This window comes from Bubalus bubalis, chromosome 4 (genome assembly GCF_019923935.1).
Source record: "Bubalus bubalis isolate 160015118507 breed Murrah chromosome 4, NDDB_SH_1, whole genome shotgun sequence".
In the NCBI taxonomy this organism is placed as follows: Eukaryota; Metazoa; Chordata; class Mammalia; order Artiodactyla; family Bovidae; genus Bubalus; species Bubalus bubalis.
The window spans coordinates 48,707,197-48,721,592 of record NC_059160.1 but is presented as its reverse complement, the minus strand read 5'-3'; the positions used below and the strand labels follow the sequence as shown (position 1 = coordinate 48,721,592).

General features: G+C 46.7%; 2 protein-coding genes across 3 annotated transcripts in view; one reads left to right on the top strand and one right to left on the bottom strand.

Moving 5' to 3' along the window:
* Positions 1-8,244, top strand: part of TIMP3 (TIMP metallopeptidase inhibitor 3) — a 60,250-nt gene extending 52,006 nt beyond the window's left edge. Inside the window, exons 3-5 of the mRNA XM_006069554.4 lie at positions 1,973-2,084; positions 3,140-3,261; positions 4,346-8,244. Coding sequence (XP_006069616.1) covers positions 1,973-2,084; positions 3,140-3,261; positions 4,346-4,543 — 432 coding nt within the window. The 3' untranslated portion in view covers positions 4,544-8,244. The remainder of the gene's footprint in view (positions 1-1,972; positions 2,085-3,139; positions 3,262-4,345) is intronic.
* SYN3 (synapsin III) overlaps positions 1-14,396 on the bottom strand; it is a 484,704-nt gene that overhangs the window by 324,389 nt on the left and 145,919 nt on the right. For both annotated transcript variants that reach the window (XM_025283567.3, XM_025283568.3), the window contains exons 5-6: positions 12,236-12,392; positions 10,360-10,449 (exon numbers count right to left, since the gene is read on the bottom strand). In XM_025283567.3, coding sequence (XP_025139352.2) covers positions 10,360-10,449; positions 12,236-12,392 — 247 coding nt within the window. The remainder of the gene's footprint in view (positions 1-10,359; positions 10,450-12,235; positions 12,393-14,396) is intronic.

Sequence of the window (14,396 nt, the reverse complement as noted above, 5' to 3'; positions counted from 1 at the left end):
GATGAAGAAACTGAGGCCCAAAGATAGTAAACAACCTTCGAAGAAGCTAATAAATAGCAGAGACAAGATACAGACTCTAGCTGTCTGTCTATAGAACCTGAGTTTACCATTAATCTTCCATTGCATTGGCTGGACTAGATTAACCACGTTTCCAATTCTGAGATTCTCTGATTTTAGGACATTATAAACCTGTTATAACCCTTCTAAATTTTTCAAACCAATTCTAGGTCTCTATGGCTACAGACATACTACTACTTTAGGATCGATATTTAGATTAAGCTAGATTAATATAAAAAAAAAGACAACAAAATGAGTAAAAATCTGCCTAACTTTACCATACATTTACTACAAATGTATTGTTATTTTCAGAATTGACCTTAAAAGGCAGCTCTGTATTTGTCAGACTCAGTCATTTATAATGTATTAAGATTCTGACTTTGTGTTTAAGTGCTAGAAACCATGTTAAAATAAGGTGTTCTTCAGTTGAAAAGTAGCAATGATGCTAAGCTGATTTCAACAAGTTGAGTTCTTACTGGGCAGGGGCTGGATTCTCACTCATAAACCAGAGAGGAGATAAAGGGAACAGACCAACATGGAATAAACTGAGGCTCCAGTAGGCTGTCCTGTAAAACCCTAGAGCAAGTACTGAGTTAGAACACTTGCCAAAAAGGCAAGGGTAATCCACACCAAAATGAGAAGTTGCTGGGTCTGGGAGTAAATAAATGCAAGGGATGTTCTCCCAGGGCCACACATAATGGCATGCACACAGCAGCCCTCTTAGGTACAGTTCCTATTAGAGCAAGAGAGGCACCATCCACCCCTGAGGAACTGGGGGGTAGGATGGGACATGCCCCCGCTGCCCCACGGCATAACTGAAAACTGAGTGAAAACAGAAGTCGCCCCCACCCCCTGCTCTTGGCTGCATTTCCTTGTTTAGCTGGAGAGCCTCGAGGGAGAAGAGGGTTGCAAAGGGAGGCCAGGTAAATTAAAAGCACCTGCACTGATGGTTGTACACAATTAGAACAGTACTCCCCTTAAAAAGGAAGTAGCTCCCAAACCCTGTGAGTCCAACAAACCCATTACGATGGCGGGGCGGGGGGGGGGGGGGGGGGGGGGCGGCGGCTCATGGACCACCTACCCCCGCCAGGCAATCACCACTTAAAAGAAAACAGGGAGGAAAAAAACAGCCTATTAGATTGAATGCGAGACACTTAGATGAGACACCAGTGAGGTGATGTCTGGCTTTTTATTAATTACTCTAAGTAAATTAATAATGCATACCAGAACTAAAGCAGCAACACTGTCTCATTGGAAACCCTTGGGATAATCCCAGAGACCACCAGCCATCCAGGGCTAAGAACTGGGGGATAATGGGATTCGGCAGCACCTCGGTGCCCCCTCCCACCCCTGCCAGCTCACAAGGTTAACAGTTGTCTCAGCAGATCAGGGCCTGCAGAATGCTCGTGGACTAGACCTGGAATCGCCAAGTGGTTTCAGCCTCCATGATGTTCACACTGGTGGCTCTGAGCACATGCTGATGAAGGAGGCACATAGCTATAAATGGCACCTGCCTGCATCACAGGCCCTTAGCCATGAGCTTGTGAGGCTGCCAGGGAGACAGCATAGGATAATGGTTAAGAACAAGTTCTCCTGCTTACATTCCTGTCTCTGCCACATACCAACCGTGTGCCCTTAAGACAAGCCACGTAACCTGCCTGGGCCTTGGGCTCCTCACCTATAACATGGAGTGGGAGGTGTGACTGGCTGGATGGGAAGGTTTCTTGGGGAAGGCACCAACCATGGCTCAGAAGAGAGAGGAGCAGGTGGCTTTGTCTCTGGAGTGAAGACCCTTGGGTAGGTAGTTCAGTGACTGGCCACAGTGGCCTATAAAGGAAATGCGATCCCACAACCCAAATGATGGCATGTGTTCTGAGGTCTGGTCCTCCTCTCATGACATTCCTTCTGCCCACAGATGTACCGAGGATTCACCAAGATGCCCCATGTGCAGTACATCCACACAGAAGCTTCTGAAAGTCTCTGTGGCCTTAAGCTTGAGGTCAACAAGTACCAGTACCTGCTGACAGGTAATGGCCAACTCCGGCATCTAGGTCAGGGTTTGGCCAAGGTCCACTGCTCGTCAGTTCAGAAGATGAAGGAGTTGTAGACCGAGCAGTGTTTTCAGGTCCCTGGTGATGTGCCCGCTGAATTGTAAGGAGTTATCTAGAGTTGAGTCTATCTTACTCGGCCAGTGGTGGGAGCTTAAAGTTTCTACGTGAGGCTGGGTTTTACTCTTTTGGACTCTGTGGGAGAGGGAGAGGGAAAGGGTGGGGTGATTTGGGAGAATGGCATTGAAACATGTATAATATCATATATGAAACGAATCGCCAGTCCAAGTTCGATACATGATACTGGTTGCTTGGGGCTGGTGCACTGGGATGACCCAGAGGGATGGTATGGGGAGGGAGGAGGGAGCGGGGTTCGGGATGGGGAACACGAGTATACCTGGGGCGGATTCATGTTGATGTATGGCAAAACCAATACAATATTGTAAAGTAATTAACCTCCAATTAAAATAAATAAATTTATATTAAAAAATAAATAAATAAAATTAATTTTTATTGGAGTACAGTTGCTTTATGAGGCTGGGTTTTAGTCTCCGTTCTACCACTGACTGTGGAGAAAATCTCCTGGTTTTGCAATTTCTCAGCTTTACGATAAGAAAAAAGAAACTGCTAGTACCTATTGCTCTCCACATCTCAGTCAACCTATTAGGTCGTCTTTTAAAGCTGTCCACCTTTAGGCAATCAGTGGAGAAAAGGAAAAAAACAAAAGCAAGACCAAAAAGCCATTGATGTGAGAAGAGAACAGTTGGTCTCTGACCCGAGCTCCAGTGCTCACTGGGTTTGTGGACCTTCCACACATCGTTTAACCTCTCCAAGCTTAATTTTCTGCATTTGGAAAATGGGTATACAATCCATCCTAAAAGGTGTTGGAGAGGATGAAATAAAATCATGGGACTGTAAAGTACGTAGTACATACATTTCCTGGCCTAAGGAGGTTACTCAGTAGGTATGAATTCCTTCTCTTCTGGCTGGGTTCTGGGCAAAATAACTCTGCCCTTGTCCCTTTCCTCCTCTAGGCCGAGTCTATGATGGCAAGATGTACACAGGACTGTGTAACTTCGTGGAGAGGTGGGACCAGCTCACCCTCTCCCAGCGCAAGGGGCTGAACTATCGATATCACCTGGGCTGTAACTGCAAGGTAAGCCTCAGGGACAGCAGACAGGGGGGCTGCTGGCTGGCAGCCCTAGAAACACCAGCTCCTCCAGAACTGGGCACTGGGCCCTTGGGCTGGGAAGGGCGTGCGTGTCAGGCCTGGGCAGAGGGGCAGGTCTGAGCAGGGGTGGCGAGCAATGTTGCGCCTATGCTGAGCAGCAAAGAGGGAGAGGAAAGAATGCCTTTCTGCTGTAATTTGTGCTGCCCACTTGGCAGCTGCTGGGGCATGAGGGCTCTTCAGCATTCTTGACCCCCCGCTCCGCACTGTGACTCAAGGTTGTAGAAGGTACAGGATCCTTAATGGCAAGTCCTGCCAAGTCCCAAGTGGGTTTGCTTAGGCAGCTGACTCACTGGTGGCCCCCACCCAAGGCGGCTTAACTGGTACCGGACTGCTGATACCACTTGCTTCAGAAGGTCACTCTTCAACCTGGCCCAACTTCTTGACCCAAGCACAGAGTTAGGGCCCACAGCCTTGCTGCTGTAGGAGGCAGCTGGGCCAGTCTCTCAGTTAATTCTCATGACAACTCTGCAAAATTGGGACAACAGTGATTACTACTAGTACAGTTTTAATTATCCCTATTTTGCAGATGAGGAAACATCTGCAAAAGGCCCAGAGAGTAGCTAGGCCTAAGTCACACAGCTCACTGTCTGATTTCCAGCCTACGGCAGCTGGACTCTACATCTTTATGCTTTAATCTTTTTGATTTCTCAGTTCCCTACAACTGTTAAGAACTCCCATGCTTGCCTGTTACCACTTGAGAGGAAAAGCTCTCCCAAATATCTAATTCTACCACTTTCTGGCTGTGTGACTTGGGGCAAGTTACTTAACCTCTCTGAGGCTCTACTGTTTGTAAAAGGGAGATAAATCAGTTATGAGAATTAAAGAATAAGATGGAAGCACTTAGCAGAATGTCTGGTACATAGTAGGTGCTCAATAAATATTGGTGAGTGTTATTTATATTGTCCTCGCTAAGGGAGGGATGTGGCTGGGCTCCACCACAGAGACCTCACATCAGGCCTAAGTCCACCCTGGCGGAGCCCACCAACCTTTGGCTTTTATCTCACTGCAGATCAAATCCTGCTACTACCTGCCTTGCTTTGTAACCTCCAAGAACGAGTGTCTCTGGACCGACATGCTCTCCAATTTCGGCTACCCTGGCTACCAGTCCAAACACTACGCTTGCATCCGGCAGAAGGGTGGATACTGTAGCTGGTACCGAGGATGGGCACCCCCGGACAAAAGCATCATCAATGCCACAGACCCCTGAGCATCAGACCCGGCCCCACCTCACTTCCCTCCCTTCCCACTGAGCTTCCCTTGGACACTAACTCTTCTCAGATGATGACAATGAAATTAGTGCCTGTTTTCTTGCAAATTTAGCACTTCGAACACTTAGAGGAAAATCTATGCTGTCATATGGAGTTTATTTGGAACCATCCTCCTGGCCCCACCCCTCCCTTTCTTTTTGGTTTTTGACATCACCCGTTTCCACCCGGAAATTTTTGGTGTCATGCCAGAAAGAATGAGGAATGGGTACTCCTCTTCTTCGTGATGATATAATCTATATTTTTTTAGGAAAACAAAAATTGAAAAACTACCCGATTAGGGCATTGTAATATCTACCCTTCTTTCTTCTTCCCCATCTCACCATCTCCCAGACTCTCCTCCCTTTGCCCTTCTCTACCCTCTTCCTCAGTACGTTAAGGACACAGACAAGGAAGCTGCTGAAAAGCCAACTGTTTCAAATCAGTCAAGGGCAGCCAGCAGATAGACTCAAGGTACGCAGAAGATCTTATACACCGAGGAGATGCTACTGCATGTCCTTACCAGACTGTGTCTGTCTGTGTCTGCACATGAGACTGAGGGAGGGAAGGAAGAAACTGCAAGAGGGTCTGGATGATGCAGCACACACAGTTCCCCCAGCCCACTGATGCTTGGGTTGACCAGATGTTTCTGAGTCTGGAGCAAGCAGCCAGGCCAGAGTAACAGAATTTTCTTAGTTGATGAAGACTTAAACATCTGCCTGAGGTCAGGAGGCAATGTGCCTTAGACAAAAGCTCAGGTGAGAGACTAAGATGAATGTCTTTCCTCTTCTCACTGCCCACAAGATTTCCTCCTGGAAACGTCTTTGGTAGATCTGGCCAGGAGCTTGCCTTTATATAAATCGGAGAAATACGAACACCGTACACTATCCACAGATATAGAACAAGTAGATTTGGGTAGAGGATATTATTTCCAAACTAGCATTTTAGTTCACCTAGGGGGGGTGTGTTTGCATACACATTTACATATACCCACGTGGGGACATAAGCTAATTTTTTTTTTTTTTTACAGGACACAGAATTCTGTTCAATGCTGTTAAATATGCCAATAGCTTAATCTCTTCTATTTTGTTGTTGTTGCTTGTTTGAAGAAAATCATGACATTCCAAGTTGATCTTTTTTTTTTTTTTTCATTTTAATTAAAATTTGAATTTCTGAGCACCCTCAGCATCCCTCTAATTGGGGTCATCTGACCTCTGTCCTCCTTTTCTCCTGCTTCATGTTTGGGGCCTTCATTTAACTGCCTTTACTGGCTGGCTCAGATGGGAGATGCGAGTTAGTGTGGGTCTGGGCCTGGGCACAGGAAGGAAAGCTGCAGTATCTGCCTTGGTTAGATGGCCACATTTTCTTGGTTTGGGGACAACTTGCTCCTTTTCCTGTAGCTTACTGGCGAGTGAATGACACATCCTAAGGCCCTCACCTCATAGAATTAAAAGTGGTGGTCACTGGGAAAACCTGACTTTGCAAACAGCTGTAGGGTTTTTGTTGTGTTTTTTGAAATAAAACTATAATATAAATTCTCTGATTAAATAAAATTATTTTAAGTTTTAGTGTTGAAAGTGAGATGCCAAGAGTAGGTGATAATGTATATTTTACAGAACTGAGGATGGTAGGATGGTTACATTTAACATGATGGCTCTGTCTCTTTTTTTCAGATTATGGGTATTTGTACTCTATTAGTATTTGTATCTTCAGTTCATTCCACTTTAGGAAACAGAGCTGCCAATTTAAACAGGAGAAAAAAAAGCAGCAGACAACACAATGTAATGTCTCGCTCACAAACACAAATGCCCAGGCAAGGTGTTTGGCAGAACCTCAGAGCGAGAAGGCAGTCAAGGCATCTGATTTCCTCCAGACTGGTCTCATTACCTAGTACCTTTCACCTTGTGGTGGGGACATTTGGCATGCAGGAAACAGGAGACTTTGCTCTCAGTGGGGCAGCATAAGCAGAAGGAGCTGAGTTCAGCAGGCCAGTGGTTTTTAAGGGGTAAGCCCCAGAGTTGGTGTTTTAAGATTTTCTTAATTTGAACCTCAAAGTCCTACAAGGTGGAAGCCCTAACCCGATTTGCACAGGTGCCCTCCCACAACTGGACATCAGTGTGACTCCATGAGGCATCTGGCTATTCTTGGTCCCTGGTGGGGTCACCTCCACTCACACAAAGAGAGACTTGAGGTGAGGCCTGAGCCTGAATCACCTGAAGTTTCCCTCTGAAAAGTTGGTGGAACCACAGTCCCATCTGCCAGGCCCTGGTGAGGAGAACAGCAGGTCCTGAGCAAAGAAGGGTCCTTTGCAAAGTGATGTCAGAGGGCGGTTTTTGAGCTTTCTATAAGCTATAGCTTTGTTTATTTCACCTGTTCACTTACTGTATAATTTAAAGTCATTTATGTAGCTGAGACACTTCTGTATTTCATTCATTTCATGAACGTTTTATTTTGCTAAATCTTATGTCATGTGTAGGCTGTAATATGTGTACACTGTGTTTAAGAGAAAAGAAAAAAACAAAACCCACATGCCGCCATTTTTCTGAATCAAATTCTACAGTGGAATGGAGGGTAAAGACTTCTACTGTGCAGGCAGCTAGATTGGCAAATAGGGGAACTAGAAGCAGCGAGCACTGGAGAGTCCTCTGGACTCTTCCCTGTTGGCATCCTAGTGCTTTCTGGACTACGAAGGAGAAGAGAAAAAATAGCAAGTACATTCACATCCTTGCCCTGTTATCAACTGGCCCTGGGCACTCTGCTGGTCATTCCCATTCCTTTTTCCCTCTAGTCCATTTGTCCAACCCATTGAGAAGCCATGATTTCACCTAAAAATCCAGGGCCATGGGACCTGTGATTCTGAGATGTCTTGGCCTCCTCTGGCCATCTCTTCTGCCTCCCTATGCAGGAGGCACCACACCTAGGCTCTCGCCTCTCAGGCCAGTGCTCCATCTGGCCAGCACTGGGAGACTCCTGTGCTTTTTACCCTTGCACAGCCCCAGACACATAATGGCAATCAGGCTACAGCCCATGAGCACCATTTTTCATACAAAAAAATGAGGGTTCTTGAGCAATTAAAAAAAATGACTTATTGGAACAGTTGTCTCAGAGAAACTGTGGTCCCCAAGAGACAACAACCTCTCCTGCCTCTATCCTTCATCATGTGCTCACTGACCAGCAACATGGATTAACCAAAAATAACACCCAAGCGTTTGGCTCCTGGCTGTGAAAGTAAAAATATCACTAAAATAGTTTTACACAAGAAAAACACTTTAAAAATTCTGACAGCAAAAACAAAACACAATGGGCGCGTGCTGGGGAGACGGATATAAACAGCTTCCAAACGGGCTTCTGGGAGGCACAAGAAGGGCTCACAGTCCGAGGGGAGGGGCTTCATAAATTCTCCCAGGCACCACCCTCCTTCCTCCTTAGCCGGTCTGCTGTCCTGAGAGCCAGAAGTGATGGAAAGAAATCAACTAGAGAAAACCCTGTCTGGAAGGAATGTATTTGTTGCTAAATTTTGTAGCACTGTTTACAGTTTTCCTCCATGTTATTTATGAATTTTATATTCCGAGAATGTATATTGTCTTGTAATGTTGCATAATGTTCACTTTTTATAGTGTGTCCTTTATTCTAAACAGTAAAGTGGTTTTATTTCTATCACATACCTGCAGTCTCTTGCTTCTTTGTGTCCTGACCGCCCTTGGGGGTTATGGCGACCACAGAGGGTCTCAGAAGTCAGGTCCTGCCTGCTTTGGCCCCTGGCCTGTGAACAGTCCCTTCCCTCCTTTCAATTCCACAGTATGGACCCACCCTGCCCCAGCCCTTTCCCCAGGCGGGAGCATTTTCAGGAGAGGTATCCTAGACTTCCTGTGGCGGCTAACCAGCCCTGACCTTCCTCCCCAATTCTACGACCAGGGTTCGCCCCAGTTCTATGGAATCTGGATCAACATCTAATTACCTGATAGTGGTTCGGGTATTCCCAGACTGGAGCCCTGACTTGCTGCTGCTACTGGAGCCCTGACTTAGCCTTCCCTATTTTCTTTCTTAGAATCTCAACCTAGTGGAAGTTGGAGGGGGAGGCTCAATGTCCTTGATGCCAAATGCCTGCCTGGAATTTCAAGTATGACTTGGCCTAGTTGGGAATGCCAGGAACTCACCACAGCCGTGCAACACCCTCCTCCCTACCGCCCCGGCCCCACTCAGAACTTACAGCTGGGCCTTTCACCCTCAATGGGCTGGGTTGGCGGCAAACCCTTCGCCCAAATATTATCCCACTGTTGACAATGTTTCAAGGTATGCCTCTGCCCCAATTTTAAAACTACTCTATTTTGAGCACCTATTGTATGCCACTGAGAAGGCAATGGCACCCCACTCCAGTACTCTTGCCTGGAAAAATCCCATGGATGGAGGAGCCTGGTAGGCTGCAGTCCATGGGGTCTCTGGGAGTCAGACATGACTGAGCGACTTCACTTTCACTTTTCACTTTCATGCATTGGAGAAGGAAATGGCAACCCACTCCAGTGTTCTTGCCTGGAGAATCCCAGGGACAAGGGAGCCTGGTGGGCTGCCGTCTACGGGGGTCGAACAGAGTTCGACACGACTTAAGTGACTTGGCGGCGGCAGCAGCATTGTATACCAAGCACAGTACCCTGTACACATGATCGTGTTAAATCTCAACAACCCAATGAAGTGGTTCCACTGTCATACATGGTTTTCTACCAAGGAAGCTGAGGCTCACAGAGATCCAAAGCCTAGTAAGCAGGCAGAACTGGGATTCAAACTCAGGCTGGTTTGAGGATAAATCCTGAATTTTCTTCACTGTTTCTCACTTTGTTGGAACATGCCCCCTTCTTATTCCAACCAGCATACCCTGGCTGGTATGACACCTCACTAGATCAGATACAAGGCAAAGATAGTCAATGAGAAACATTTTTGCCTGCTTAGACTGTCCCCCCACTTGGAGACACTTATCAGTATCTCCAAATAGGACTTGGAAGCTCAGTTGCCTAAGCTTGGGACTAAAAGCAGACTGTTGGAACCCTATTAACCATCTTGTGCCCCACGACTTGTGTTCTTTGCAAGGCATGCATGGGGCTATGGCCCTGCATTCCTTTGACAAGTTTAACAAGACCACTGACCATGAGAGCAGGCATGTCACGGGCTCTTTCCAGCATCCCAGAACTCTTCCATCTAACTTCCTCTGGCCGCGGGATGGAGAGCTCCTCACCTCACACCCAAAAAGACGTTCACCTTTCCCACCCTCCAAATGGGAGGCTATCCCACATATTCCAAGCTAAACTCCAACCACTTCCCAGCGACAACCTTGGGTATATTCAAAAGTTTGAGTGCAAAGAGGATGCAGAAGCAAACTGCCCTTTGATGATTAATGGAAACAAAATATCACTGCTTTTATTAAAATAAGAGTTGAAACCAAGTCCTGCACAGGGCTCACATGAAATAACATTCTACCTTAGAAACATCTTTCACCTTTGTTTCCAACTGCCAGCTCAAGTTGTCCCGATTTGCTGAAAATTCCCAGGGTCCCACGGAATGCTATGTATCTTTGTCATTTACTCTACCACCTGAAATTTCACCTGGAGACCTGACTCTTCCCCTGGAAAGCCAGGTGTTCCCACAGGATGTCACAGCTCTTCCTTATAGCCTAGGTGGTCAGGGAGCAGGCCCCATGCCCACCTCCTCCATTCAAACGGACTGAGTACATGGACATCTGTATTTATTCCATACCACAAAAATGGTAAGAGTGAAAAAAGGTACTCACCATTGGCTTGTGATTGGGGAAAAATGTTTGCTCCACAAGCGGGAACTTCTCAGGACCCAGGGAATGGAAGATCTTAATGAGCTGAGAGAACTAGGACAGAATATGACAGAACATTGGTCAGCCACTGCTACCTGGTATGGAGAAATATCCCACCGGATCCCAGGCCTCAAGCACCTATCTGCTCCAGTAGCTGCTCCCTGCCCACAGGATAAAGGCCAGAGTCCTGGACTGGACATTCGTCCTCAGTCTCCTCCGTCATCCACCTTGCTCAGCAGCCCTGGGAGCTCATTCTGTGCCCAGCACTGAGCTCAACAGCACACACAGCTATATGTGTTCAGGGGCAACACACTGAACACGTGAGACCAGGTCTGGAGGAAAGACAGCCTGTGGGCAGATGGCTGAGATAATAACATCTTGCTGGAGGGAAATGAGGGGCTTGTGGGACCTGGAAGAGGGCTAAGGATGACTTCAGGAGCAGATGATATAAGAGAAGGCGGAAGGGCATTCCAGTGTGCAGTGAGACAGCTGTGTGCTAGAGATGCTCAGCGGACAAAGAGCTGGGAATTCACCCATCAGGCAAAGGGAGCTGTCAGTGAACAAAAGCAGGGAAGAGTAAGGTAGACTCTGACCAGAAAGAAGGAATCAGGTGCAGTGTAAGGCCTAATGTGGATGTCTAGTGGCTGGAAGAGGAGCTAAGTCTTGTGCCAAACTGACTTTGGGGTAAACTCAATACTGAGAGCTCACACGGAAAGAAGAGACAACAGGAACTCTCTGCATCATGCCAGGATTGGAAGATTCTTGGGCTGCAGCCTGCTGTTGTGGTGCAACATGCTGTCAGTTTAATAGGCTTGAGGGACCTCAGAAATATGAGAAATGAGGGAGGGTCCCTCATTCTACAGATAAGCAAACTGACGTCCAGAGAAGGAAAGCAATTCCATAATCAAGTAAGAGTTTTGGAGAATGTCCAGCTTCACTATTTACTACTAGCGACATAAGTTTCAATTTCCTCTTCTGTCCAATGGAGATACTAGAAATACCTACTCATCACAGTGGTTTTAAGATTAAATATAATATGCATATGAAGGGCTCAACACAGTGCAGTTAGTACTAATGAATTGTACTTGCTACCATCACCAAGACTATGTGGGAAAAAAAAGGTGGTGAACTAATACCGCTGAGGACCCTTCCGGGGATGTTGTAGGCCTAAAAGCTTAGTCAGGGAAGAACGAGAAGGAGACCAAGGCCATAGTAACAATGGTTAGAGACTATCCATACCTACTAAATGAATGCACACGTGCATTCAATAACTCCTGAGTGCCAGTTCTGCAGACACCTTGTTGTCACCATGCTCAAAGAGTGAGAGCAGTAGGGTCCCCCTCTTACCACTGAAAATATTATAACGTAACATTGTACCATGCTGCTGCTGCTAAGTTGCTTCAGTCGTGTCCGACTCTGTGCGACCCCATAGACGGCAGCCCACCAGGCCCCGCCATCCCTGGGATTCTCCAGGCAAGAATACTAGAGTGGGTTGCCATTTCCTTCTCCAATGCATGAAAGAGAAAAGTGAAAGTGAAGTCGCTCAGTCGTGTCTGGCTCTTAGCAACCCCATGGATTCCAGCCTACCAGGCTCCTCCGTCCGTGGATTTTCCAGGCAAGTACTGGAGTAGGGTGCCATTGCCTTCTCCCATGCTATAAAACATCTGTTAGGTAATAACTACTGGAAGGGGTTTAGGATCCAAGTTGTTTATTCGGTTGCTTTAAATAAAAGACTCCCTTCATTACTGAGCCTCCCTGCTGGGGAATGGGTCCATTTCAGGGCCAGGAGGCCAGTCCCTGCTTCCCCCTTCCTTCTGAGTCAGGTTGGCCCTGCACCTACCACCCAGGGCTTGCTGCAGAAATTGTAGACAGAGTAGAGGGAGTTGACGGCAGGCAGCCCTCCATACTGGAGGCCGATGACCAGGCTGCGGTAGTCTTCGCCCAGGGCCATGCTGTAGGCGTGCTGGCGGACAAGGATGAAGTCCGGCTTGAAGGATCTGCCAAGAGAGGGACCAACAGCAGTGTTACATACTTGATGGGCTGACGGGACAATCAGGACACCAAGCCAAAGCCTACTGGGGATGGCACCTCAGTTCAGAATGGGGACAGGGTGGATGGGTGGGGATGAGGAAGACCAGATGCAAACACACAGCAAATGCAAAGTAAAAGGACTGAAAACAACTCACACTTTATTTCTTTTTAAGGTTGTTTTCTAGATTTTTTATACCGAACAAGTATTTAATTGGCAAATGGAAAATAAAAACATATCAAACAATTCAGTGAACACACTGTGGTTTTACTAGGCACTATGGCGGGTACACAAGTTACTGAGTCCTCACTATTGCCCTGGGATGTGGATGCTGCTGCTGTCAATTCCACCTCACAGACGAGCGCCCAGAGGCTCAGGAAGAGCAGGTCACTTGCTCACAAAGACACACTGCAGGTGAATGGCAGGGCCGGGGCTGTACAGCCTCATGGCCTGGGTCACAATGATGGTGCAGCGCGGTTTCCTTCTAGTGCGTCCTCAACACTTCTTGTCCCTTTCAAGTGGCAACCTCTGGAAAGCAGCAAGAGTAGTGATGCCGTGGCTTGAGAACGTGCCAGGCTCTGCCAGGTCCCTCTGGAGATAAGATCCTGACTGAAGCTCACAAGCAGACCAGAGTAAGGTCAGCACTATTTCTCCAATTTACAGATGGGAACACACTGCAAGTCAGAGACGTTGTGAACTTCCCCAAGTCACAAAGCTGGGAAGCAGGAGAGCCACGTTTGAACACAGGTCATCCGACTCCAAGTCCACATGCTCTACCCTCTGTCACAAGGATCCAGGTAGATTCACAGTGTTTCATTCACACTGCCAAGGATCCACCTGCTCCTGGATTCCTCACTTCTAAGTCCAGAGAAAATCAAGACTCACAGTAGGTAGGTGGTTTACACTTAAAATGGTGTGATCCCTCTGGCTCATCCACACACAGACACTTAGCTTCAAATAAACTGTAGTTCTTTAAAATAATTCAAATATAAATTAAAATAACTCTCAAAGGGAAAAGACTTGCCCCCAGGAAAGACACTTTTTGAATTGCTCTGAGCTTGGGCCTTATGGTGCCTGCCCCCAGGATCAGGGTCATTACAAGAACATGTTGAAGGAATGAATGATGTACATAAACATCACATCCCATTCCCAAAGAAAAGGGCAAGGGTGTTCCTGGCTAAGCTGTAACTGATCCTGAAGGTGGCCGTGTGGATGGTGACATCTGAGTGTGGGTGGCATTTACTCACAGAAGCAGTCAGTGATGTGACTGTGGTTAGGGTTGGGGTTGGCTAGAACCTTGGAGCGGCTATGCCTACATCCCTGCCGCATTCTTAGAGATGAACAAGTCCCACCAATGCATGTTACAGACGGGGAAACGGAGCCCTATAGCCAGGCAGTGACGTGTCCCAGGTCACCCGGCAACACCACGGCTCAGGAGGAGGCTGTACCGCGTCCCTCCTTTCCTCCTGCCGCCCCACCCTTTGCCCTGCACTCTGCAGTGTCTCACAGCAACAGACATGGAAGGAGGGGTGACATGGTGTCTCTAACAGGGATCCGATGACCAAGGGAGCACTGACTTATAAACACTTTCTACTTTTATCTGATTTTAAAAATAATATATGCTCATTGTGCAAATAAAAAAACCAAAAAAAAACCCAAACCACCCTTGGAAAACAGAAAGAAAGAAACAAAATTATCTGCAATTCTCAACACAGAGAAAATTCTAATAAACTTTAGAATAATAAGCACATATTATTTGTGTTTTCTTATGTGTACATTATGACTCAATAATATATTTTATGTATATAATATGCATTCATACTCATAATTGATTTTATGTTTTCTATTAATTATGATTTTGCTGTTTTTCACATATTATATTTTCCCTATCAAAATATCTTCAGAAGTATCATTTATAATGGCTTCCTAATAGTGCACTGAATGGATATACTATTAAGCCAACCAATCATCT